The sequence below is a fragment of the Oryctolagus cuniculus genome, chromosome 18, assembly GCF_964237555.1.
Source record: "Oryctolagus cuniculus chromosome 18, mOryCun1.1, whole genome shotgun sequence".
Classification (NCBI taxonomy): domain Eukaryota; kingdom Metazoa; phylum Chordata; class Mammalia; order Lagomorpha; family Leporidae; genus Oryctolagus; species Oryctolagus cuniculus.
In genome coordinates, this window is record NC_091449.1 from 13,423,863 (window position 1) to 13,448,431 (window position 24,569).

Here is a 24,569-nt window from a genome sequence, read left to right on the forward strand (position 1 = left end):
GGGGACTTGAACCAGTGCTCATATGGGATGCCAACATCACAGGCAGCAGCTTAACCCACTGTACCACAATGCTGGCCTTTCTAATCAATTTTAACATTTGCATTTGTTTATTTGAAAGGCAGAGTTACAAAGAGGATGAGGCAAGGGAGGGAGAGAGAGAGAGAGAGAGAGAGAGAGAGAGAGAGAGAGAGGTCTTCCATCTACTGGTTCTCTCGCCAGATGGCTGAAACAGCTGAAGTTGCACCAATCCGAATCCAGGAGCCAGGAGCTTCTTCCAGTACTCCTACACGGGTGCAGGGGCCCAAACACTTGGGCCATCTTCTACTGCTATCCCAGGCCACAGCAGAGAACTGGATTGGAAGAGGAGCAGCCGGGACTAGAACTGGAATGTCTCATTCCTAGTTTTTTCCCAGTGCCTGCCAGGGACGCCCTCCTCTCCCCTCTCCCCCTCTCCGATCCACCCTTGAGTGAGCTTAAAATGCCCAGGTCTTCAGTGTGTCCCTTGCCACCCAGCGGAGCGCTCACTGTCACCGCGTGGATTCTGTGTCATTTGTCTGTCTCTGCAGTCCGACTGCCAGCTCCTGAGGGGCAGGGGCTGTTCGGCCTCCTGTCCCTGAATGCGCCCCTGTGCCCCACAGACGGTGGGACCAGGGGCTGACCGAATGCTGCTGGCAGCAGCCATCGCCCTGGCCACACCCCATGCTGTCCAACCCCTGGTGACCTTTGTGGGTTCTCTCTGGGCCATTGTCACGGCAGGGACAAAGGTGACACAACATTCCTGCACTGCTGTGACAGGATGTTAACTTGCCCTTTCCAACAAATGAGAAGCGCATGTGTCAAACACTCGTGGACATCCTGTGCCGTTTGATGAAATGTTTTGGACACCCGAGTCTTAGACTGCTCCATGCAGAAAGGGTCTCCAGAGACCAGCGCCAGCCCATCCCCACCCGAAACTGAAACCCCTTCATTGGCGGTGCTGACAGGTCCCGGCGTCCTGTGAGCTAGGAGACAGCCGCCAAGACCCCTACAAATGCACACGTATCTTAAGGCGAATGTGGCTCTCACGGTGAGCAGGGACTGTGTGGGGATTGATGGCCAGCCCTGGCAGAGAAGAGGAGCAGTGAGACAGCAGGTTCTGTCTGCGGAGGCACGGTCGTCCCCACTGAGCTGCCGCTGGCAAAAATGCCCTTACAGAGGGGGATCAGGTGCCAGCCTTGTGACCCGGGGCTAAGCCGCCCCCCTGCCATGCCGGCATCCATAGCATCGCTGGTTCGAGTCTCAGCTGCTCCACTTCCCATCCAGCTCCCTTCTGATGCATCTGGGAAAGCAGCAGAGGATGGCCCAAGTGCTCAGGACCCTACCACTCACAGGAGAGACCCGGATGGAGATCCTGGCTCCTGCCTTCTGTCTGGCCCAGCCCAGCTATTGTAGCCATGTCGGGAGTGAACCAGTGGATGGAAGATCTCTCTCCTCTCTCTAATTATGCCTTTCAAATGAATATATGAATTTGAAGGGCTGGCACTGTTGCATAGCAGGTAAAGCTGCTGCCTGCAGTGCTGGCATCCCATGTGGACCCCAGTTCAAGTCGCAGCTGCCCCACTTCGAATCCAGCTCCCTGCTACTGCACTCGGGAAAGCTCAGAAGACGGCCTAAGTGCTTGGGCCCCTGCACCCATGGGGGAGATCCAGCTGGAGTTCTAGAGTCCTGGCTTAGCCCTGAACTGCAACTCTGCCTTTCAAATCAATAAGATGACAAGATTCAGGAATGTGGTTGGTCTGGCAGGGGGAGGAGGCAGAGGAACTAGAAGTTACTGTCTCATTCCCATTATCCCGCTGGGAATGGGTTAGCAGATGCTGGCTAATTGTTAATAAACCAGCATGCAAAGCAGCGGATGTAGCCGGCAGTCACTGCTGGAGACTCAGCTGCTGCTACAGTGCATTCTCCTTTTGATGTTTAATCTTTTTTAAAAATGTTATATTTATTTATTTATTTATTTATTTGAGAGGTAGAGTTACAGTGAGAGAGAGAGAGACAGGAGAAAGGACTTCCTTCCTTTGGTTCACTCCCCAAATGGCCGGAATGGCCGGAGCCGCGGAGAGAGAGACATCCTACATCTGCTAGGTCATTCCCCAAATGCCCCCACACTAGGTCTGGCCCGGCTGAAGTCAGGAGCCCAGACCCCCTCTGGGTCTCCCATGTGGGTGCAGGCCCCAGCACCGGCGCCATCATCTGCTGCCTCCTGGATGCATCAGCAGGAAGCTGGATGGGAGCAGAGAAGCAGTGCGTGTGCATGCCGAGGCCCAGGCTCAGCCTAGCCCGCTGCAGCACAGCACCCATCACAGGCTTCACTGACCAGCGCGCCCGCCAGCTCCTCCAGCTCTCCCTCCCCCCTCCCCTTGCTCCTGGCATTGGCTTGGCTGGTCTTTGCTCTCTCTTGATGGCAGACGCAACAATCTATTTGATGATTTACTGTCACCACCCTTTCTCATTCTCTTCCAGGCACAGGCGGGCACCCAAGGAGGTGACAATAATGGCAGGGAGAGTGAAACTCAGCACCTGTGGCTCACACCCATATGCCCCGTGCTGTCCACCTGCAGCTCCAGATGAGCAGAGTCACCCGTGACAATCTCACCACCACCACCACACTCTGGCTCTGCGCCCCTTGCTCGCCAGCGCCCCCACTCCCTCCAGGAGCCTGGAAGCAGGCCCGGCTCTCTCTGGCATGTGAGCCCCAGGCACCCAAGCAGGGAGGGCTCACCAGGACCGACCCATCCATCTGTGTCTCACCTGCAGGAAGGAGTGGAGCAGGCCCTTCCTGTCCATCTGCAGAAGGTTCCCCAGGACGGGCAGAGGGTGGGGTCCCGGGGGGAGGCGGCCGTGGGCCTTGGGGTGGCCCCTGAGCAGAAGCAGCAGGAGGCCTGCGAGGAAAGCCAGGAGGAGGAGCAGGCTGAACTCCATGGTCCCGGCCGTCGGCTGTCCACCTGCTGCAGCCTCCTCGCGCTGGGCCTTTTAACCTGAGCCTGGATCCCCACCCAGTAATCAACCTCACCCACTCCCCGCCTCTCCTCTCCTCATTACCACAGTGTGAACTTGGGAGCCAGAGGATACACACTTCCTGCCCGGGCAGCCCAGTGACAGCTCACTGCCTGTCACTCTGCCCCCTCCCCTTCCTGGATGTTGGCAGGGACCTGCAGGGGGAGATGGAGGGGGTGTTGAGTGCACATGAGCGTCTGTTTATTTCCACTGAGGCAGTGAGCACTTGTCTGTCTGCAGCTCTGTTTGGCACGTAGGTTTTCCAGGTCTGCCGGCGTCTGTCCCACCCTCTTGCGTCTCTGCGGGTGCCCATGATGGGAAAGGGGTTCCCATGTGTGGGTTGTATGGGTGCTGGTATGTTGGGCATTTCCCAGCCCCAGACTCTTTAGGGGCTCCAGAAGCTCAGGGCGATCACTCCTGCATCTAGGCTCCCAGCGTCCCTTGTGTGACAGCCACAGCGGCAATAATGGCAGGAACAGAAGGGGCGGGGCAGGAGACAGAGTTGGCAGGGTGCCCCGTCGGGTCCCCAGGGTCTCTGATCACCACGACTACAGCTGGGCGGGTCCCCTGCCTCTTCTGTTTCTGTGAGCACCTGGGGTTTCCCTGGGTCCCTCTCGCTCTCTGTCTCTGACTCAATGTCTGTTCCTGCAGTCGGGCGCTGAGCTCCAGGGGTGCAGAGGCTGTGTCCGTCCGTGTCTGGCTGTTAGAGGAGAAAGCAGGGACTGAGCCATTCACAGGCAGCACCCGTGCATCTGGCTGTCAGTCCCGGAGGCGGAAGCCCACCTGTGGGTGCCGGTGCGCAGTGAGGGCTTCCAGTGGTAGCTTGGCGGGGCGGGCCGACACATGAGATGGAGGACAACGGGGCCAACTCCCCGGAGTCCAGCCCACTCTCGGGGTAACAGGTGCTCCCCTGTCATAACAACAGTAATCCCTTCATGAAGGCAGACCTCTGGAGCCTGACTGCCTCCTGCGGGCCCCACTACATTTTATTAGAGAGAGAGAGAGAGAGAGAGAGAGAGAATGAGCATGAGAGAGAGTGTGAGAGAGAGAGAGCGCACTCCTGCTTGCTGGCTCACTCCTCACTTGCCCACAATGGCTGGGACTGCACTAGGGTGGATACAAGAGTTGGGAAGGCTATGCAGGTCTCCCAGGAAGGTGGCACCATGAAGCCCAGTTGCATAGGCAGGAAGCCAGAGTCAGGAGCAGGGGCCTGGAGTCAACCCCGGGCACTCCACACACGGTATGAGATGTGGGTGTCTTGACCACTGGGCTGAGCGCCCACTCCAGCCTCCCTCTCCATACTGCCGCCATGGCCGTTATTCTTCCACCTGTATGCAGGGGAGGACTTGTTCGAACCTCAGCATTGTGCCCTGGAAACCCCCAAACTCCAGCCTTATCACATGTAAAACACATCCATCCCATCCCAATCATCCTCAAGCCCCAACTCGCATCTACACCAATTGTAAGCCCAGAGTCTCACCTACATCAGGTATGGGTGCCGCTCCAGACTTGATTTGTCCTGAAGCAAACTCCCTCCAGCTCTGGGCCTGTGAAATCCAAAGGAGCCACCCACCTCCAACGTGGAGAAGACCCCTCCCCACCCACAATGTCCCACACTGCCCCTGTCTGAGGCTTCAGCTCCCTGTGATCAACCACAGTGGAACAAGTCCAGGGATGAACAACTTACAGAATTTTAAGTCTGCACACCTTTCTGAGTTGTTTGATTCAATTTCATCCCACCCAGGACGAGAATCAGTCCCTTGTCCAGCGTATCCGCTGTGTGTACGTTACCTCCCTGTAGTCCCCATCACAGTGTCACAATGCTAACATTCAAGGACCCCTTACTCTGTTTAGAATGGCCCCTAAGCTCAAGCGGTCTGCTGCTGGCAATGCAGATACGCCAACGAGAAGTTGCGGTGTAATGAGAAGGTCGGAGTTCCCCACCTAAGAAGACAACCCCTACACTGAGATTGCTAAGACTCATTGAGCACCAACCTTCTCTCCGTGAAGCCGGCAGGAAGAAACACACTCATGCTCAAAAGTTATGGCCACGGTGTGGTCAGTGCTCGGCTGAGACGACGAAGGCATTAGTCTGTGGGCTGAAGACCTGAGCCGAGAGCGAGCTCCGTCTGATGGCGCTGTGTCGGGCCGGGCAGCACTGAGCCCCCAGGAAGGTAAATGAGTGCCATCAAGCCTTTCCCTCCCACAGAGGGATGACCACACAAGTTCAGAGGTGGATTTGGATGGGAAAATATGAAAATCCCTAGACAAGGCTGCGAGACAACGGGTGGAGAAGGATTTGTGAACACGCCTACGGGAGAGTGGCAGATGGCCTGTCATGTGGGAGACGGACTCGAGCCCCTAGCTGGGAGCCCAAGGATGATGGCACCTTGGGGGTCTTCCCAGGGTCAAGGCTCTGGAACGTCTCTGCTTGGGGTCAGCATTGTGGTGCAGCCAGTTAAGCTGCCAATTGCAACACCAGTGCCCAATATTGGAGTGATGATTGAGCTTCAACCCACTGCGCCACAGCGCTGGCCCTTAAACTTATCTTTTGATTGCATTTTCCGTGAACTTTTGAAGCCCCCTCGTTTCATTAGTGCCTAACTTGGAAGCTGAGCTTGACCGTGGGTGTGCCAAGGAGGGAAAAGCTAGAGGCACACATAGAGGGTTCAGTGCTGCCCACGGCCTCAGGCACGCTCATGAACGCTGTGCACCGCAGACTTCGCACCCAGTGAACGCCTCCAAGGCTTGTCGCTTGTGCCCTCTTGTCTGTGCTTAGTTCCCTTTTCCTCTGTTTCTTCCTTCCTCAGTGTTCAGTAGCTTCTGCAATTCTGTTTTGGCTCCTAGCTCAGTAGCTGTGACTCCTAGCTTTGGCTTTCAAGTGCATGATATACATGTATAACTTATCACACCATTTTATGATGTCATTGTGTCACTCGCTGGTCATAACTGTGAGCTTTGTGTTTTTATGGCTGCTTTACGAAACACAGAATCAATGTTCAGTGTCTCACAGCCTGTGTTCCACATTCAGCTCATTCACACGGGGACAAGAACCTGGCTGTGTGTGTCCTGACCTTCGGGCTGTGCTCATGGTAAGTTGAATCTACATTTGCTGTAACTTCGTGTTACATTGTTACTATGTTTTGCTTAAATGGTCGGTTATCCATTTCAGCATTGTACTAATAGAGGGAAATCCCACGTTTATCACACTGCGCCCGTCCCAGGGCTGCTCACCTCCTCTGCAGGTCTCTGTTTCCTTCTGCCTGAGGATCTCCTTCACTTTTTATAAGATTTATTTATGTATTTCAAAAGCAGAGTTACAGAGGCAGAGAGAGAGAGACAGACACAGAGAGAGAAAGGTCTTTCATCTGCTGGTTTACTCCCCAAATAGCCACATGGACAGAGCTGTGCCGATCTGCAGCCAGGAGCCAAGAGCTTCTTCAGGTCTCCCATATGGGTGCAGGGGCCCAAGCAAATGGGCCACTTTCCACTGCTTTCCCAGGCCATAGCAGAGAGCTGGATCGGAAGTGGAACAGCCGGGACTGGAACTGGCACCCACATGGGATGCTGGCACTGCAGGCAGTGGCTTTACCCGCAACACCACAGCACCGGCCCCACATTTATCCTTTTGGGTCTTGTTTTTGAGATTCGTTCAGCGAGATTTGAGACGTGTTCAGTCTGGGACTCATTCCCCATGTGAGGCAAAGTCTGTCCCGAGTCCCAGGGCCCGTGAGTTGCGGCCTTTCGCTGGTCTGGATTGTGGGAGCAGGTGCGGCTGCCGGCCCTGTGGCAGCCGCTGAGGGCGGCATCTCTAACCCTTTCAGATGACCCCTTCCCCAGCCACAGGCCCCACAGTCACCCTGATCAGCGTCCTGTCCCTCTAGGGATGCTCTGACAGCTCCACACGCCCTGTGAGTTTCCACCGCCCTGGTGCCCTCTCATTCCACCTTGACCCCTGCATCAGGGAGAACACGGGGCTCCCCCTAGAAACTCTCCCCCAGCCATGCAGAGGTCCCAGAGACCCCTGTGCGGTCCCCATCTTTCAGGGTTCCCTCCCCTGCCCGCCGCGTGTCCTGCTCCTCCTGTGTTCTCCACTCTGGGGTGCTGGCATGGAGAGAAGGTTTGCCGGCCCCTGTTCTTCACCTTGGCCGTAGGACCTGTGTGGTTGCATCCATGCGGTGCTCCCGTGGACTGGCCGGTGTGTGCCGGTGCGTTTCCCTCTGGGAGCTCACCCTGGTGCGCACACCCCGGCGTGCACACCCCGGCCCCTGTCTGTGTGACGCCTGCAGATGCAGTCACCTCCCTCTTCTGTGAGGGCCACAGAGCGATGACGAGAGAGGTAGAGCGAGGGAATCAGTACGACCGAGTGGTCAGACCCAGAGGCAGGGGTGGAGCAGCTAGAAAAGGCAGCACAGCTGATCCGCCTCGCTGGAGCCCTGGGTCTCTCTGACAAGCTACCCCGTTCCCTCCTTGTCTGCTCCTGTGTCTGGCACCGTCCACACGGTGCCTCTTCCTGCGCCGTGGGGATCTCTCTGACTGATTAACTGTGTCTGCCTAGTCACTGAGCTGCAGGGGCACAGACGTGACGTCCAGTCTGACGGGTGTCCACAAGGCTTAGGTCGTCTGTCTCCAGCATTGCTGTGAGCCTGCCCGGCCCTCCCCCTGCAAGGGGTCGGTCCACAATTACCCGCCATGTGGATGGAGGTGTCTGCCTGTGTCGGCTTCTCCCTGGCTCTTACTTTCTGTCTCGTTTAAAATGGGTAGGGACTGGTGCAGAGGTGTAGCGGGTGAAGCCACCGCCTGCAGTGCCGGCATATCATATGAGCGCCGGTTCGAGTCCCGGCTGCTCTACTTCTGATCCAGTTTCTGCTGTGGCCTGGGAAAGCAGTAGAAGATGGCCCAAATGGCAGACCTAGAAGAAGATCTTGATCCTGGCTTCGGATCGGTGCAGCTCTGACCTTTGCAGCAAACCGGGGAGTGAACCAGCCAATGGAAGACCTGCCTGTCTCTCAGTCTCTCTCTCTCTCTGTCTCTATTTATCTGTCTTTCAAATAAATAAATCAATCAATAAGTCTTAAATAAAATAAAATAAAATAAAATAGGTAAAGCCAGCCTCCAGCTTACCAAGCTAAAGAAACCACCGGCACCAGCCCAGCTCCTGCTCTTGGGGGTGGGGGAGGAGCAGCTGAGCGGACCCAGGGGAGGGGGGTGGGGCAAAAGCAACACCTTATCTGATTCTGAAAGTCAGAGCTTGGCCCGGACTCTGCTGGGTGTGTGGTGTACTCCCTTGATCCAGGAGGCCAAAGAGCGCTGTGACCTGGCCTTGAACTTGAGTCTTGAACTTGAGTCCGCATTCCAGCCCTGGGAGACACAGATGGGGTGTGGGGTGTAGTTTACATGGAGAAACTCTTGTGATCCCCTGCAGTTCTCCAGTGGAGAGGGACGCCCAGAGAGGCTGTGACACTGCCCAGCGACACACAGCAGGGTAATGTGGAAATGGGCGTCAAACCCAGGTCGTCTAGTGCAGAGCTTGCTCCCTTAGCTCCTCCACCGTCTGCCTCTCAGAGAGATGGGGAGCAGGGGACAGAGAGAGAGAGAGAGAGAGAAAGAGAGAGAGGTGGGGGAGAGAGCTCCACAGGCTACAGGAAGGTAACAGGTTTCTAATCTGCACTGCTGGTGACTCACGGTGGGGCAGGGGCTGAGGACAGCTCCCAGCCCTTGGCGCCTTGCCCTTTCTCCCCACTGGGGCACAGCCCCAGGTCTAGGGCTCCTCCAGGCACCCCTGCCCCGCCCTGTCGTGCTCACAAGTTAAGGAAGCGCTAATGTTTATGGGCAGACTCGTGTTCCAGCCCAGCTTGGTGCTTCGTTCGCTGTGCTGAAGGACCCTCAGGCGAGCGAGCCTGCTGCGCTGTGGGCCCCGCCAGACTTCATCGCGGAAGGAGCCGAGGCCCCACATACGGCGTCCGTAGTTCCACGGCCGGGCGATCACCACGGCCCCACACAGACCCAGAAAGACAGAGGGTGGCGGCACCACAAGCAAACCAAACAGTGACGGCCACAGACAGCGACACTCATTCCACGGACACGATCTACAGCAGCGGCTGCTCCGGGCCCTGAGCACGCAAGGACTTTGGACTTCATGCAGCCGGCGCTCGGGTGGGGGACTGGATGTGCACAGACAGAGGTGCAGGCAGTGCCGCACGAGGGGGCGAGACGGCACCCACACGGCCTGGCGCGGCTTCCTCGGGGGTCTGCTGCCACCATCTGTCTCCACCTGGCTGCACCTGCGCACCCTGGCACCAGGCGCGGGGACCATCGCCCCCGAGTGGGGCAAGGGGTTCCTCAGGGGACAAGGCCCAAGACAGAAGCTGTGGTCCCTGGGGCTGAGGGGGGAGTACAGGGGGGAGATGGTGAGAGCTGGGGGTGGGAGGGGACATAGCAGCCCCGGGCCTGCAGGACAGCATGTGGGCGCAGGGAGACGGTAGAAAGTGCAGGAGGGGGTGCAGATTGAGCAGGGGAGGGGCTTAGGTTTCAATGGGTGGGGCCATGAGGAGCCCCTTGAGCCAGACACAGGGTCAGCAGCTGAGGGACCAAACCTGAGAGCTCCAGGGCCTCCCAGCACCCCCTCCCCACACTAGCGGGAGCCTGCACCCACCACCTGGGCTTCCTGCTTGTGGGGGCTGGGCCAGGCTCACAGGGCCCAGGCCTCATGGTGTCTTCCCTTCCTCCTCCTTCTCCTCCTCCTGGGGGCCTCGTCCTCTGGAGCCTGGCTCCGGTCGCCGAAGCAGGCCATATCCCATCCCGCCATGCGTGGCTGGGCCCCCCTCGCCCCAGGCACCGGCAGGGATGGCCAGGACCAGGGTGCAGCAGAGATTTTTCCAACCTGGAATCCTCAGAAACCCAGAGGCAGGGAGACAGCTGGGAGTAGAGACAGACACGGAGTAGGAAAGAGAAGGCAGAGAGGCAGAGATGCTGAGAATCAGAGAGAGGTGGACACAGGAAGAGGCACCAACAGGATGGGTGCAGAGGGCGGCAGAGGGGAGAGAATAAGGCAGGGAAGAGACCCCGCATCACAGAAAGAGATACACTCTGGGCTGGCATGGAAGCTTTGTGGGCTAAGACTCCATCTGTGGTGTCAACATCCCATATGTGCGCCAGTTTGAGTCCCGGCTACTCCACTTCCGATCCAGCTCTCTGCTATGGCCTGGGAGAGAAGTGGAAGAAATCCAAGTCCTTGGGCCCCTGCACCCACGTGGGAGACTTGGAAGAAGCTCCTGGCTCCTGGCTCTTGGTTTCAGATCCGGCCAGCTCTGGCCGTTGCAGGCATCTGGGGAGTGAACCAGGGGATGGAAGACCTCTCTCTGTCTCTACTTCTCCTGGTCTTTCAATAACTCTGCCTCTGCCTCTCTGTAGCTCTATCTTTCAAATAAATATTTAGAAGAAGAAGGAGAAGGAGAAGAGGAAGAGGAAGAGGAAGAGGAGGAGGAGGAGAAGGAGAAGAAGGTGGAGGAGGAGGAGGAGGAAGAAAGAAAGCATGAAGCTGTCTGGGCTTCCACGCGGTAAGAGCTACGGGAAGATGCAGCCAGAGCAAGGTGAGGGCGCAGGCGCGTGGGGTGGGGTCACTGGTCACTCCCAGCGGTGTGGGCAGAGAAGACCTCGCTGAGAACAGAACACGTGAGCAGCAACTTGAAGATGAGAAAGCGCTGGCACGGGCGTCAGGAGACCTCGAGGCAGCGGGGACAGCAAAGCCTGCACGGCAGGAATGCGCCTGGGGTTTGGAGAAGCAGCCAGGAGGCCAGTGTGGCTGGCACGGGATGCGGGAGGCGATGGAGACGGCACCTGTGGAGGATTTGAGGAGAAAGGGGGCCTGGTCTGACTGATGCAAGGATCCGCCCTCGCTGAGCCCAGGCACAGTCTCCTCTCAGGCAGGAGCTGGTGGAGGCAAGGTCCCCCGAGGTCACTTCCTCCACCCCCCGGCCACCCGCACTCCTGGCAGAAGCAGGGTGCCAGGCCTGAGCCCCCACCCACGCTCTTGCCTCTCAGCCACGCATGGAATGTCTGGGACAGAAGGGTTAGGTGCTGCTGCCCTCCTTTTGTGTGACGCTCAGCCCTTGGGCCAAGTGGATTATGCAAAGGTGGCCGGCACATGGGGTGATGCAGCACTGGGCATTCTGGGCAAGTTAGCAGAAGGGCTTGCTCTCTCCTGCCCCCTGTGGACTGGTGTGTTTATAGCAAGGATCTGTAAGATTCAGTCCTGTTTCATTGTTACTATTTTTCGGGGGCGGGGCGGTTACAGTCTATTTGCATGAGCGTGCCCGTGTGTGTGTGTGTGTGTGTGTGTGTGTGTGTTCATGCTCTCATCTGCAGGCTCACTTTTTTTTCCCCCCACAGGCAGAGTGTGGACAGTGAGAGAGAGTGACAGAGAGAAAGGTCTTCCTTTGCTGTTGGTTCACCCTCCAACGGCTGCCGGGGCCAGCACACTGATCCGAAGCTGGGAGCCAGGTGCTTCTCCTGGTCTCCCATGCGGGTGCAGGGTCCAAGCACTTGGGCCATCCTCCACTGCACTCCTGGGCCACAGCAGAGAACTGGCCCGGAAGCGGGGCAACCGGGACAGAATCTGGCGCTCCGACCGGGACTAGAACCCGGTGTGCCGATGACACAGGCAGAGGATCAGCCTATTGAACTGGGGCGCTGGCCATCAGTCTCACTTTCCAAATGCCTGCAATAACCCGGGCCGGGCACCTAAGCTGGGCTCTGGAAACTTGATCCAAGACTCCCATGCAGGCGGCAGGAACCTAACCCGTTGAGCCATCACCACTCCCTCCCAGGGTCCACATGAGCAGGAAGCCGGGGTCAGGAGCTGCAGCCGTTACCCTGATGTGCGACACGGTGTCCTGACCCACATCCTAGCCGCTAGGTCAAACACTGACTCCTGGCTTAATCATTAATAACACCTCTGCTGCCTGCAACACAGAAGCAGGGTGGCCCCAGCTTTAACCTCCTGTGATTTTACAGCCTGGATTTATGACCTCACAGAGCAGCTGGTTCACCTCATAGACAGACTGAACAGTCGACCTCTAGGGACTCCGTAGCTGATGCCCAGAGAGTGAGTGTCCCCTCTGAGCCTGCACAGGCGACTCCCAGGTAATCGTAACAGCTCTTCCAAGAGACGAGGACTCAGCTGCCTGGGCCCTGGGCCTGGCCGCACAGCACCTGCTGTTTCGCGTGCGGGGGAATCTTCTCCTTGTGTAGTTTCACTTGAGAGGCAGAGACAGGCAGACAGACAGCGATCTCTCATCTTCTGGATCACCCCCAAAAGGCTGGACCAGGCCAGAGACCCAGGTTCCGGAACGCCATCCAAGGCTCCCACATGGGCGGCAGGAGCCACACACTTGGTCCACTTTCCACTACGTTTCCGGCACATCGGCAGGGAGCTGGGTCTCTGCGCCACAGCACAGGCCCAGAGAAGTCACTTTCCTTCCTAAGTACACAAAGGAGCACAAGGCTGAGGACTTCAGCAGAGAGCACTGCCTGAGAGCCTTCTGTTTACACACTCGGGATTCTGCCTGGGAGGCTGCCGGATTTCCATAGGGTTGCTGGTTCTAATCTTGGGAGCTCCACTTCCGATCCAGCTCTCTGCTATGGCCTGGGAAAGCAGTGGAAGAAGGCCCAAGTCCTTGGTACCCCACACCTGCGTGGGAGACCTGGAGGAAGCTCCTGGCTCCTGGCCCAGCTCCAGCAATTGCAGCCAATTGGGGAGTGAGCCCGTGGTTGTAAGATCTCTATCTCTCTCTCATTTGCTCTCTCTCTCTCTGCCTCTCCTTCTCTCTGTGTAACTCTGACTTTCAAATAAATAAATAAATAAATAAGTAAATATTTAAAAAAAAAAAAAGCAGGTCTCCCAGGTCTCCCTTCCGGATGGCAGGGGCCCAGCCCTTGAGTCTCTTCCACTGCTTTCCCAGGCGCACTAACAGGAAGTTGCATTGGAAGTGGAGCAGCCAGGACCCCAACCAGTGTGCATGCGGGATGCGGACAACACGAGCCCTGGATAGGGACTGTTGAAGCCCACAGGACTGGGGCCGCTCTGGTCTTACCGATCACCCAGGGCAAGCTTGGGGGCTGAGCATCCTCACTGGCCGGTGTGGGCCCCAAACAGCGTCGGCCCTGGGGCCGTGTCACCTGCGGGGGCACCCCTCTCAGAGCGCACTCTGGGGACCATGGGATGGATGTTTCGAATCTGAACAATTAGAAATTCTTGGCCAGCACCGCTGCTCAATAGGCTAATCCTCCACCTAGCGGCGCCGGCACAACGGGTTCTAGTCCCGGTCAGGTCGCCGGATTCTGTCCCGGTTACCCCTCTTCCCGGCCAGCTCTCTGCTGTGGCCCGGGAAGACAGTGGAGGATGGCCCAAGTGCTTGCACCCTGCACCCCATGGGAGACCAGGAGAAGCACCTGATTCCTGCCTTTGGATCAGCGCGGTGCACCGGCCGCAGCGCGCCAGCCATGGTGGCCATTGTAGGGTGAACCAATGGCAAAAGGAAGACCTTTCTCTCTGTCTCTCTCTCTCACTATCCACTCTGCCTGTCAAAAAAAAAAAAAAAAGAAATTCTTAGAACCGTGGGATCATAAAACAATAACGGCTAACCATCCACAGCGCCCTTCCAAGGCTTGGCGCTGCGCTTGAGTAGCTCACCATTACGCCTGTATTGAAGCCTCGCTTTGTCATCCAAGTCGGACACCCCGTACCCTAGATGAGGTTCCGCTTGGAATCGAGTAGTCTTGGGCTGGTGACCGAAGGCGTTGACCCCAGGCCTCCCTGAGCCCTTGTGCCACCAGCCTGCCTCACACCCACACCACTGCTGCCACTCAACACCAGCCCTGCCACAGCAAGAATGCTCTGCTCACAGCCGGTCGGCACTGGCTTGAGGCTGCACAGGCATTGTGCAACCCAACTCCAGCCCACGGACAAGACACCCAGGCTCAGAGTCTCCAAGCCACTTGTCCCAGCTCACAGGTGGAGGTGTGGCTGGAACCCCAGCCTGCCGTCTGCCTGCCAAGTGTGGCTTGGGACGGTCGCGGGGTCTCAGCTCCCCTCGGAGGGGCTGTGGGCCACAGCCAGAACCCACTGGCAAGCCGGGCCACTGTGGGGAGAGGCCGCTTGGGGCTCCGTCCCTGGACATTCCTCCTGGCTTCCTGTATTTCTCTCAAACCCCAGGGACAGGCTGTAAACACTGCGCACAGAGCAAGCAGTGGCCCTTATCTCTGCAGGAATTCTGACTGCGGGTTCTCATACCTCCCCTGCCCTGCCGGCGCCCAGCTAGCCCCCCAGAAAACTCCAGGCACTCCTCCCACCTCGCGTGGTGGGTCCCCGCCTTGCCTGCAGGATCCTGTCCAGGTCTTCCCCTGCGTGTGCCCAGTCTCCCTTGTGCATGGAGCAGGTGGGTGTCAGAATGGGGAGCAACCACGGTTAAGTTCCAAACCCGACCAGTCCTGCCCCAGCCGTTTGAACCTGTGCAGGCGCCTTGGCCTCCCTGTGCCCGTCTCCCAGCCTGTGGATAGGGGTGTGTGTGTTTGCCTGTGTCCTGTTGCCACAACAAAATACCTGAGTCCCAGTGCTTTACCAAGAACACAGGTCCACCTGTGCGTCCCGGGGTAGCCTGCTCTTTGCTGCTGCCTGGGATAAACACTGGTGTTTTCCAGAGGCTGAAATTCAAGATCAGTGCTCATCTCTGCCCAGCCTATGGAGAGGGTCCCCACGGCCACGCCCCGTCCTCTCAGGGAGAGATCTCAAGGAGAGGGGAAGCCAGGGAGAGGGAGCCACCTAGTGGTCAGGCTCTTTTTTAATAAAAGGATTTTACTTATTTATTTACTTGAGAGGTAGAGGTACAGACAGAGAGACAGGTCTTCCATCTGCTGGTCCACTCCCCAAATGGCCTCAATGGCTGGAGCTGGGCCGATCCCAAGACAGGTACCAGGAGCTTCTTCTGGGTCTCCCACGCGTGTGCAGGGGCCCAAGCGCTTGGGCCATCTTCCACTGCTTTCCCAGGCCATCAGCAGGGAGCTAGGTTGGAAGTGGAGCAGCTGAGTCTCAGACTGGTGGCCTTATGTGATACTGGTGCCAGAGGCGGTGGCTTTACCTGCTACGCCACAGCCCCAGCCTCTAAATCTCTCTCTCTCTCCTTTAAAGATTTATTTATTGATTTGTTAGGCAGAAATATAGAGAGAAAAAGAGAGAAAGAGAGAGATCGTCCATCCACTGCTTCACTCCCCAAATGACCAGAGTCACTGGAGCTGGGCCAGGCCAAAGCCAGGAGCCAGGAGCCTCATCTGAAGTGGAGCAGCCGAGACTTGAACTGCCACAAACCCGGCTCCCTAAATAAATAATTCATTTAAAAAAGGAGGGGGGCCCGCACTGTGACTCACTTGGTTAATCCTCCGCCTGCGGCACCGACATCCCATATGGGTGCTGGGTTCTAGTCCCGGTTGCTCCTCTTCCAGTCCAGCTCTCTGCTGTGGCCCGGGAGTGAAGTGGAGGATAGCCTGAGTGCTTGGGCCCTGCACCCGCATGGGAGACCAGGAGGAAGCACCTGGCTCCTGGCTTCGGATTGGCACAGTGCCGGCCATAGCGGCCATTTAGGGAATGAACCAACAGAAGGAAGACCTTTCTCTCTGTCTCTTTCTTTCACTGTCTATAACTCTACCTGTCAAATAAATAAATAACAAATAAAAAAAATAAAAAGGAGGAACAACTTGATGAATTTCAGCTGAGAAATCATTACACTGTCTTCTGGGACTGGAGCGCAGTGGATTTTTGGCTTCCAGCGTAAAAGAAGCCCAGAGACGGAGGGGCTCTGCTGTCCTGATGTTCCCTGGATCCAGCTGTGGAAGGTGTGAACACAGTCTCTCCATGCTCGCGGCACGAGAGAAAAGGGAGAATGGTTGTTAAGTGAACATCAATTTAAGGAAAAATACCAACAACTTCATGTCAAAAAGTGTAAAGTTAAGTGGACAGATTCCTTAAAATACGACTTGCTGTCGAGGAACGGGACAGCCTGGCCAGCTGTGCCCCTCCCGACATGCACAAGCACAAGAAGTTTAGTGCTGGGCTTTTTCCACCCTGCCCGTTGCTAATTGCAAGATCCTGTTTTGACTTTAAGCGTCCTGTTATTGCATGTTTCCCACACTTACTCTTGCTGAGTTGGTAACATGTTTTCCATGAATCATATATAAATAGGTGGACGGTGGGCGGGAGTTGAATGAACGCTGGTAAAAGGCGGAGTTGTGAATGAACGCCAGTAATAAGTGGGAGTGGTGAATGAAGGAGTTGTGAATGAATGCCGGTTACAGGGCGGGATAGATGAGAGGGTTGGAGGAGGAAAAGACGGCAGGCGTTCGCGACATGTAACGCGAGTCTGCTGAAAAATAAAGTGGAAGCTGAAAAGCCGATGAATGCGTCTGGTGTCTCCGAGGTCTCGCCGGCATTAACCTATCTGGAAGGTGTACGCCTGCAACTTGCCAACATCGACACAAAAGAAATAACAGGCATGAATAATTCCAAAATGACGGCAGCAATGGATCCCCTAGCAGATGCTGTCCCCTCCTGGGTGCACAGTGACGTCACTGAGAACACTGAAGGAAGAAACAAAGCTAATCCTATACAGACGCGGTCAAGGTGAAGAGATCACAATATGGCTCACCCCACATACTACTTGGCGTATGTAATTTTTAAGAGATTTCTATTTATTTGAAAGAGAGAGAGAGAAAGAGACAAGGTGAGAACGAGATCTTCAGTCCCCTGGTTCACTCCCCAAATGGCCCCAACAGCCCAGGGCAGGTCCAGGAGCCAGGACCCTGGGAGAGGGGGTGGCCTGTCGCTCCCCCTCGTCGCGGAGGAACGACACAGGACCCTGCGCTGTTCTTTCGTCTGCTCGGCCCTCCCCGGGTTTGCTGCTGGTTCTTCCCGGGTTGGCTACTGTCCCTTCCACCTCCGTGGAAGGGCGGTTCCCCCTGGCCACATTCCCCACTTTCACAGGGGAGCGGCACACCACCGGCCGGCTCTCTCGGGGGCTGCACAGGTGTTCCCTTAGATGTTCCCCTTAGATGTTCCTGGTGCATGCCGTCTCTCTCCTCCTTTATAGTCCTCCTCCGCCAATCCTAACTCGGCTGCCCACACGCCGAGTACGCTGCTCTCCTCCAATCAGGAGCAAGTCCTACAGTTTATTGGCTGAACTGGAGGCAGCTGTGTAGAAACTGTTTTCTCCTCTCCCAGCGCCATATTGTGGGAGAGCAGATGCATAGAATAAGTCTTAATTCCAGTAACAGTCTAGTCCGGGTTGCTCCCCACAGTGGCCCCAGGCCCAGAGGAGCTGAGGCCAGTGAGGCCCAGGAGGAGCGAGAAGGCAGACAGCACATGGTGCCCTCTCTGCCTGCCATGAGCTCTGCCGTCTCTTAAAAGGCAGCTGCTCCGATGTTTGATTTCTGTGATTGGGGGCTGGGCTGCCAGGACTCCACCCTCGCAGAGCTCCTGGTGATTCTCCAGAGGCTACAGGAAGCCCAAAGGGGGCGGGGCCACAGGAGCCAGGAGCTCAGCATCTCAGGCTTAAGTCCCAGAGCCGCCTTCCCATTGGCCGCCCACTGGTGTGGCGGTGTCATCACGGGCAGGGCCCTGGACCACACAGCTTGTCCCACTGGAAAGGGTAGAATGTGTGCAGGCTGTGTAGATGGTGGCTCCGCCCCAAGGAGGGCGCTCGGCCAGTTTTGTCACAGGTGGCATTGCAGCATGAGAGGTAAGACTAGGGCTGTCACGGGTCCTTTAGGGCCAGGAATTTATTCTGGTATCAGAAGAAAGCGAGATATGGAGATGGTACCACAGTCTGATGGAGGAGGCCTGGCGCCCGTCTTGTGGTGGTCTTGGAGGTGGCTCATTCGGCCATGCATCGATCCATTCATGCATCCATCCTTTCATGCATGCATCCATGCATCCCTGAGCAGTCCTTCTGCACAGGTATCACATGTCACACACTGCCCCAGCTGTGGGAAGTGGACCCATGAAGAGCACAGCAGAGTGGGCGCTGACAGAGGGGACAGGGTCTCACCAGAAGGCCTTCCCCAGGGACCTGAAGGTAAATGGGTCACACAAAAAAGTGTCAGGGGTCACCCCCAGCCTGAGGAGGGCAGGCTGTGTGTGTGTCTGCTTGAGTCTCAGGGACCATCTCAGGGAGCCCAGGGCCTTTCACAAATGGAAGACGTCGGGTGAGGCCACCAAGGGGGGGGGGCGTCCCTGGGCCTCAAGACACCGCGTGAGGTGCAAGGAATCAGGCGCAGCTGACCTCAGAGGTGTGACCCCCGTTTATCTGGGACATCCACAGCGTGGTGGGTTCGGGGTTTCCCCTGGGGCAATGGCACAGTTTGCAACTAAATCCTTGGTTGTAAGGACCTTGTGGAGGAGCGAAAAGTCATGAAACCGTCCCATTCAATGCATGGCTTAGTGCGTGCTGTGCGGGCTGCATCTTAACCTAACTACGTGACTGCAAAGAGTGGGCTGTGGCGACATCGTGGCTCTCTCTCCTCCACTCAGGGGCACAGTGATCTCAGACTGCTGGCACCTTGCCTGGCCTCTGTCGCTCAACTGCAAACTGGGTATAATCCTTGACCTAGCGGCTGGGGCCGGTGCCGCATGCAGGCAGGACAGGAAGAGAAGAGTTCCCTGAGTCTTTGGAAAGCCGCAGCCTGGTGGAAGGAGATGGGACCACAAAGAGGACTCACCACACTGTGGAGACCAAGGGGAGGGTCCTGGCTGGCCCCAGGTCTGAGAGGCAGGAAGATGTGAGAGGAGTCTGGGGCCATTCTCTACAGAGGTGGGGACACCTGACGACCGGGGGTCCCCGTGACCCCTTCAGCGGGCCAGGAAGCGGATCTGGTAGCTCGGGGGCAGGTTGCCCACGCCACTCTCCCAGGGAGTGAGGTCGATGTCCTCGGGAGGCACGGGGCTGGCGATGGAGAAGTTCTGCAGGATGGTGGTGAAGAAGAGGAACAGCTCGGTCCGCGCGATGCCTTCGCCCAGACAAATGCGCTTCCCTGTGGACACAGAGCGACCCACATCACTCACCTGTGTCCATAGCCACAGATCTGCATGGGCGCCACCTTTGACCTGCTACTCAGGGAGGGCTCCCAAACCCCCTGAAACCGGGGGCCAGCCTTCACACGTGTGTGCCGCGTTCACCTCCAAGACTGGAGTTTTTGTCGGATTCCCAAACAGTTCAGCAGCCTACAGGGTGAAGGAGGCACTTCCGGCTGGATGTGTGTGTGTGTGTGTGTGTGTGTGTATTCCCTAGTCAGGATTTCTCATGGTGGAGAATGGTACCTCTCTCACAGGGCTACTGTGAGCTCAAAAGAAGTTACCACGGGTAAGAACTCTTGGCAAAGCACCCAGCTCATGTGAGGAATCCTGCAGGTGTGTCTACTTGAGTTTGTCCTTGAGAGCATGGCGGGGGAGGGGGGAGCAGGGCGGGCATCTCTGGCACCACGTGTCTGCCTTGTGTTCAGCTCTCAGCCCAAGATCCATGGCCTTCAGGAACTCAAAAATATACAACCGCCAGGCCGGTGCCATGGCTCACTAGGCGAATCCTCTGCCTTCAGCGCCCCACTCTGGGTTCTAGTCCCAGTTGGGGTGTCAGATTCTGTCCTGGTTGCTCCTCTTCCAGTTCAGCTCTCTGCTGTGGCCCGGGAGTGCAGTGGAGGATGGCCCAGGTGCTTGGGCCCTGCACCCACATGGGAGACCAGGAGAAGCACCTGGCTTCTGGCTTCAGATCGGTGCAGTGCACCGGCTTCAATGCGCCGACCGTAGCGGCAACTTGGGAGGATTAGCCTAATGAGCTGCGGCGCCGGCCAAGATGACAGAATGGTTTTTAACACATGTTTAAGGAGCTGATGACGCCAACCAACCTGATTTGACTACATGTATGGATTACCACAGGTTATCCCAAAAGATCTACAATTCAAATAATTTTAGGGGCCAGTGCTGTGGTGTGGCAGGTAAAGCCGCCTTTTCAGCGCCAGCATCCTTATGGGTGCTGGTTCCAGTCCTGGCTGCTCCACTTCTGATGCAACTCCCTGCTGATGTGCCTGGGAAAGCAGTGGAGGACGGCCAAGTGCCTGGACCCCTGCACCCGCGAAGGAGACCTGGAAGAAGCTCCATGCATTGGTCTGGGACAGCCTTGGCCATTTGGGGAGTGAACCAGAGGGTGAAAGATCTCTCTCTCTCTCTCTTTCTCCCCCCTCTAATTCTCTCAAATAAATAAATACATATTGAAGAATAATAATTTTTTTTTAAAAAAGGAGGACAAGTGGGCTGGGCTCCTGCAGGCAGCTGAGATCCCACAGGGAACATAACTGGAAGGGGCTGGGCAGAGCCCTGACTCTCTGGTATGGGGTCTGGGGGCGGGGCCACAGGCAGGCTTACCCAGGGAGAAGGGCATAAAGCCTTCATTCCTCTTCAGGGCTCCATCGGCATCCAGAAAGTGGCCGGGGTTGAAGGTGTTCAGTGTTTCAAAGTAGCGCGGGTCATTGAGAGCCGAGCTCAGGACGGGGAACACTTCCGTGTTCTGAGGGAGGTCCGAAGGTTAGAGAGGGGGCCGGTCCCTGGCCCCATGCACAACCTCCACCCCTCAAAAAAAAAAAAAAAAAAAAAACCAAAACGGGAACCAACGAGAGGCTGCGTTTGGGAGTTAGGAAGACCAAGAATGCCCGCAGGGAGTGGCAGGTGCCCACTGGCCTCACCTTGGGGATGACATAGCCTCGGAACTGCGTGTCTTTTGTGACCGTCTGGGGCACCCCGAAGGGGATGAGGTCCCCGAACTGCTGGATCTCGTGGATGACCGCGTCTGTGTAGGGCATTTTGGCTCGGTCATCGAGGGCCGGAGGGCGGTGGGAGCCGATCACCTGCTCGATCTCCTTCTGGACTCTCTCTGCAAGGAAAAGCGGGGCCAGGGAACCCCAAGCAGGAGGCATCTCAGCAGAGACCCTGCTTTCCAGGGCGCCGTGCGCCAGGAGACACCTGCGTCAAAGCTGAGGCCACTGGTGCCCCTCAGAGTCCCAGCCTGGGGCAAAGGGAGGAGGGAGGAACAAGAATTCGCAGCCTGGAAATCTGATGAGTGATGTGGGTTCTCTCCCACATGCACAGGTGCACACACAAGTTCACACGCATAGGTGCACAGACACATATGCACAATGATGCACAGACTAATGCATACTCATGCTCACACGCACAAATGCACACATAGAAATGCACACAGAAGTGTACAGGTGCACAGAGATGCACACACGTTCACACATACATGCAAGGTGACACATACTAATGCACACGCAAGTTCACACACAGGTACAACAGAGATATGCACACACACATACACACACCCCACAGTTCCTTCCTCAGGAATGTCAGATTGAGAACTCCTGTCAGAACTCCTCTCTAAGGTGAGGAGAAAATGAACTAGTACTTAGTGTGTGTAGGTAATGAGGGATCCTGCCAGACTTTCAGGGGTGTAACAAAGGAATCGATCAATAGATTAATCCATGGACAACTAGATAAATAATGGGAATGTGTAATCAACCAATCAATGGACTGATCAGTCATAAATAGACTGATGATGAATGACGAGCCAGAGAGTGTATGGATGTATTCACTTATGAATTAACTGGATGGACCCGTTCATGAACAGCCCATTGGAACATAAGGCAATGAGCCCAGTGAACCAGTGACGTGAATGGATGATGGCTGGAATATGGAAGAATGAAGAGTGAACACATTGGCGAGGACTGAGGATGTAAAGGAAGGAATGGGTGGGGGGCGTGATGGTGAGGACTCAGGGGAGATTCAGCGGGGGGATTATTGTCCTGGAACATGAAGGCTGCGTGGGTGGTGAGGCCTGAGAGGCAGCTGGGGAAGGGGCAGGGGAGGAAGCCCGCTGCAGACAAGGGTGAGCACACGAGGGCGCTGCTGAGTCAAGGCGGTCCCGCTGTCACCGCCCAGAGGGTCAGGGCGCGCCTCCCTGAACACACACCTGTGTCCCTGGATGACTCGAGGAGCAGACCCGGGAGTGCGCAGGGGGACTGAGGGTGAGGGCCCAGTGGGTCCAGCTCGGATCCACAGGATCTTCTCTCACCCACCCGCAGGACTGGCTGGTGGGGGCCATCCCCGAGCCTGCTGTGGCCTTGGAATCAGAGGCTGGCCTGTCACCCACACAGGAGCCAGTCCACAGCCCACCTGTGACGTGTGGGTACTTGAGCATGAGCAGGAAGCCATAGTGGAGGGTGGTGCTGGTGGTCTCGGTGCCGGCGAAGAAGAGCGAGAGCACGGTGAGGATGAGGTTCCGGTGGTGGAACTCGCTGCTCGGGTCGGACTTGTCCTGCATCTCCGGGGTGGGGGTGGGGGTCAGCAAGGCTGGAGCCCAGCCCGCCTGTCTCTCTCCATCTGTTTCTGGTTCTCCCAGTCTGTCTCATCCACTGCTATTCCTTGTCCTCCACCTGTCCACTCCTGTGCTTCTTCTCTCTGTTTTAATAAGATTTAGTTATTTGAAAGGCAAAGTTACAGAGACAGAGAGAGATCTTCCATCTGCTGGTTCACTCCCCTAATGGCTGCAACAGCTGGGGCTGGGCCAGGCTGAAGCCAGGAGCCTGGAGCTCCATCCCCAAGCACTTGGGTCATCTCATTCTGCCTTCCCAGGCGCATCAGCAGGGAGCTGGATGAGAAGCCCAGCCGAGACTTGAACTGTTGCTTGTGTGGGATGCCAGCATGGTGTGCAGCAGCTCAGCCCAGTGCCCCAGTGCCAGCCTCTCTTCCCGCCCCTCTGCTTCTCCACCTTTCTTGCTATTTCCCTCATCACCCTGGCTCTGTGGGTTTCTGCCCCTGCTGCTTTGTTTTTGTCACTTGCCTCAGTCTCTCTCTCCTCTCTCTCTTTCTCTCTCCCTCTCCCTCTCCATTTTCTCCTCCCTTTCCCATCCTCTTCCTTCCCCTCTTTTCTCTTCCCCTCCTCCATACCCCTCCCCGTCCCGGGCCCCACTTTTTCCATGTGGAGCAGGTAGACGTCAATGAAGTCCCTGGGGTTGCTGGGGTCCAGGGTTGCGCGGTGCCTCTCTACGCTCTGGGTGATGAAAGCGTTGATCTCCTGCAGGTTCCTGTAGATCTGCCTGTGCGTGCCGGGAAAGTGCTTTAGGAAGCCTGAGAAGAGCTCGAACACCTGCAGGGGAGAAGAGAGTGCGGTGGGGTCATGTGGGGCGGGGCCGGGAGGATGGGGCTCCTGGGCACCTGCGCCTCCTGGGGGACCTCCCTCCCTTCACCCACTTTTTGTCTCTGGCAGTCACTGCTCTCTGCTCCTTCCTCTCAGCTCTGTGGCCCTCTGTGGCTAGCTGCCCCTCCCTATCTGTCTCTCTCTGCCTCTCACTCTCTTCTCTCGCTCTGCAGCTTCCTCCCCGTGTCTCTGCTGCTCTCCTGTGTCTCTGCCCCAGCCGTGTGGGGCACGGATGAAAGTCCGCTGACCCGGCAGGAGCCCCACCACGCTGTGGTCCACTTCTTCACCTGGGAGCAAATTTCGATTGCTCCGTGTGAGGATAAACAGCACCTAACTTCTGGCACATACTTTCGAAAAGTACAGAGCCCTAGACAGGGAGATGGAGAATGCCTCCTTCTAGGGGTGACCCTTGGTCACTGGCTGATGTCCTTCCAGGCTCTCCTCTCTCTGCTGGGCTGGCCACGCCCCTTCATGCTGGGCCCCACCCTCTTCTGGAAGGAGGGCGAGGCATCCATGCTTGTGACCTTGTCCACGTGAGTCTAATAAGAACCACAGTGATGCTTACTGCGCTGCTATCTAATTCTCCAACCCAGTACACAACAAGCACGTTTCCAGGTGAAGCAGAGAAGAAACTTACTATTTTCTGTTTATCATCCTAAGTTTTATTTATTTTAGTGGAAAGTTAGAGAGACAGAGACAGAGAACTCTCATCCACTGGGTCATTCCCTACAAGAGCTGGGCAGCTGGGTCAGGCTGCACCAGGAGCCTGAAACTCCATCCAGGTCTCCTGTGTGGGTGGTAGGGACCCAAGGACCTGAGCTGTCACCTGCTGCCTCCCTGAAGTCAAGCTAGAGGGCCGGCTCGTGGCATAGCCGGTAAAGCCGCCTGCATTGCTGGACCCCATATTGGCGCCAGTTGAATCCCTGGCTGCTCCACTTCCAATCCCACTCTCTGCTGTGGCCTGGGAAAGCAGCAATGGATGGCCCAACTGCTTGGGCCGCTGCACCTGCATGGGAGATCTGGAAGAAGCTCCTGGCTCCTTCCTTTGGATCGGCTCAGCTCCTGCTGTTGCAGCCATTTGGGGAGTGAACCAGCAGGTGGAAGACCTTTCTCTCTGTCTCTGCCTCTCTGTAACTCTGCCTTTCACCTTTTTTTAAAAGAGTGAAGTTGGGACTCGAGCCCATGTTGATATAGGATGTAGGTGTTCCAAGTGGTTTCTCAGCCACTGCACCAAACGCCCACCCTATC

The 24,569-nt window shown here is 56.7% G+C and overlaps 1 protein-coding gene across 2 annotated transcripts in view; it reads right to left on the reverse strand.

Annotated features, from left to right (window-relative positions):
• Positions 1–24,569, reverse strand: part of LOC100328948 (cytochrome P-450) — a 40,593-nt gene that overhangs the window by 9,985 nt on the left and 6,039 nt on the right. Inside the window, exon 1 of one of the 2 annotated variants that reach the window (XM_070061848.1) lies at positions 2,788–3,031. Within the exon in view, the coding sequence (XP_069917949.1) occupies positions 2,788–2,958 (171 nt within the window). The 5' untranslated portion in view covers positions 2,959–3,031. 2 annotated transcript variants of the gene reach the window in all.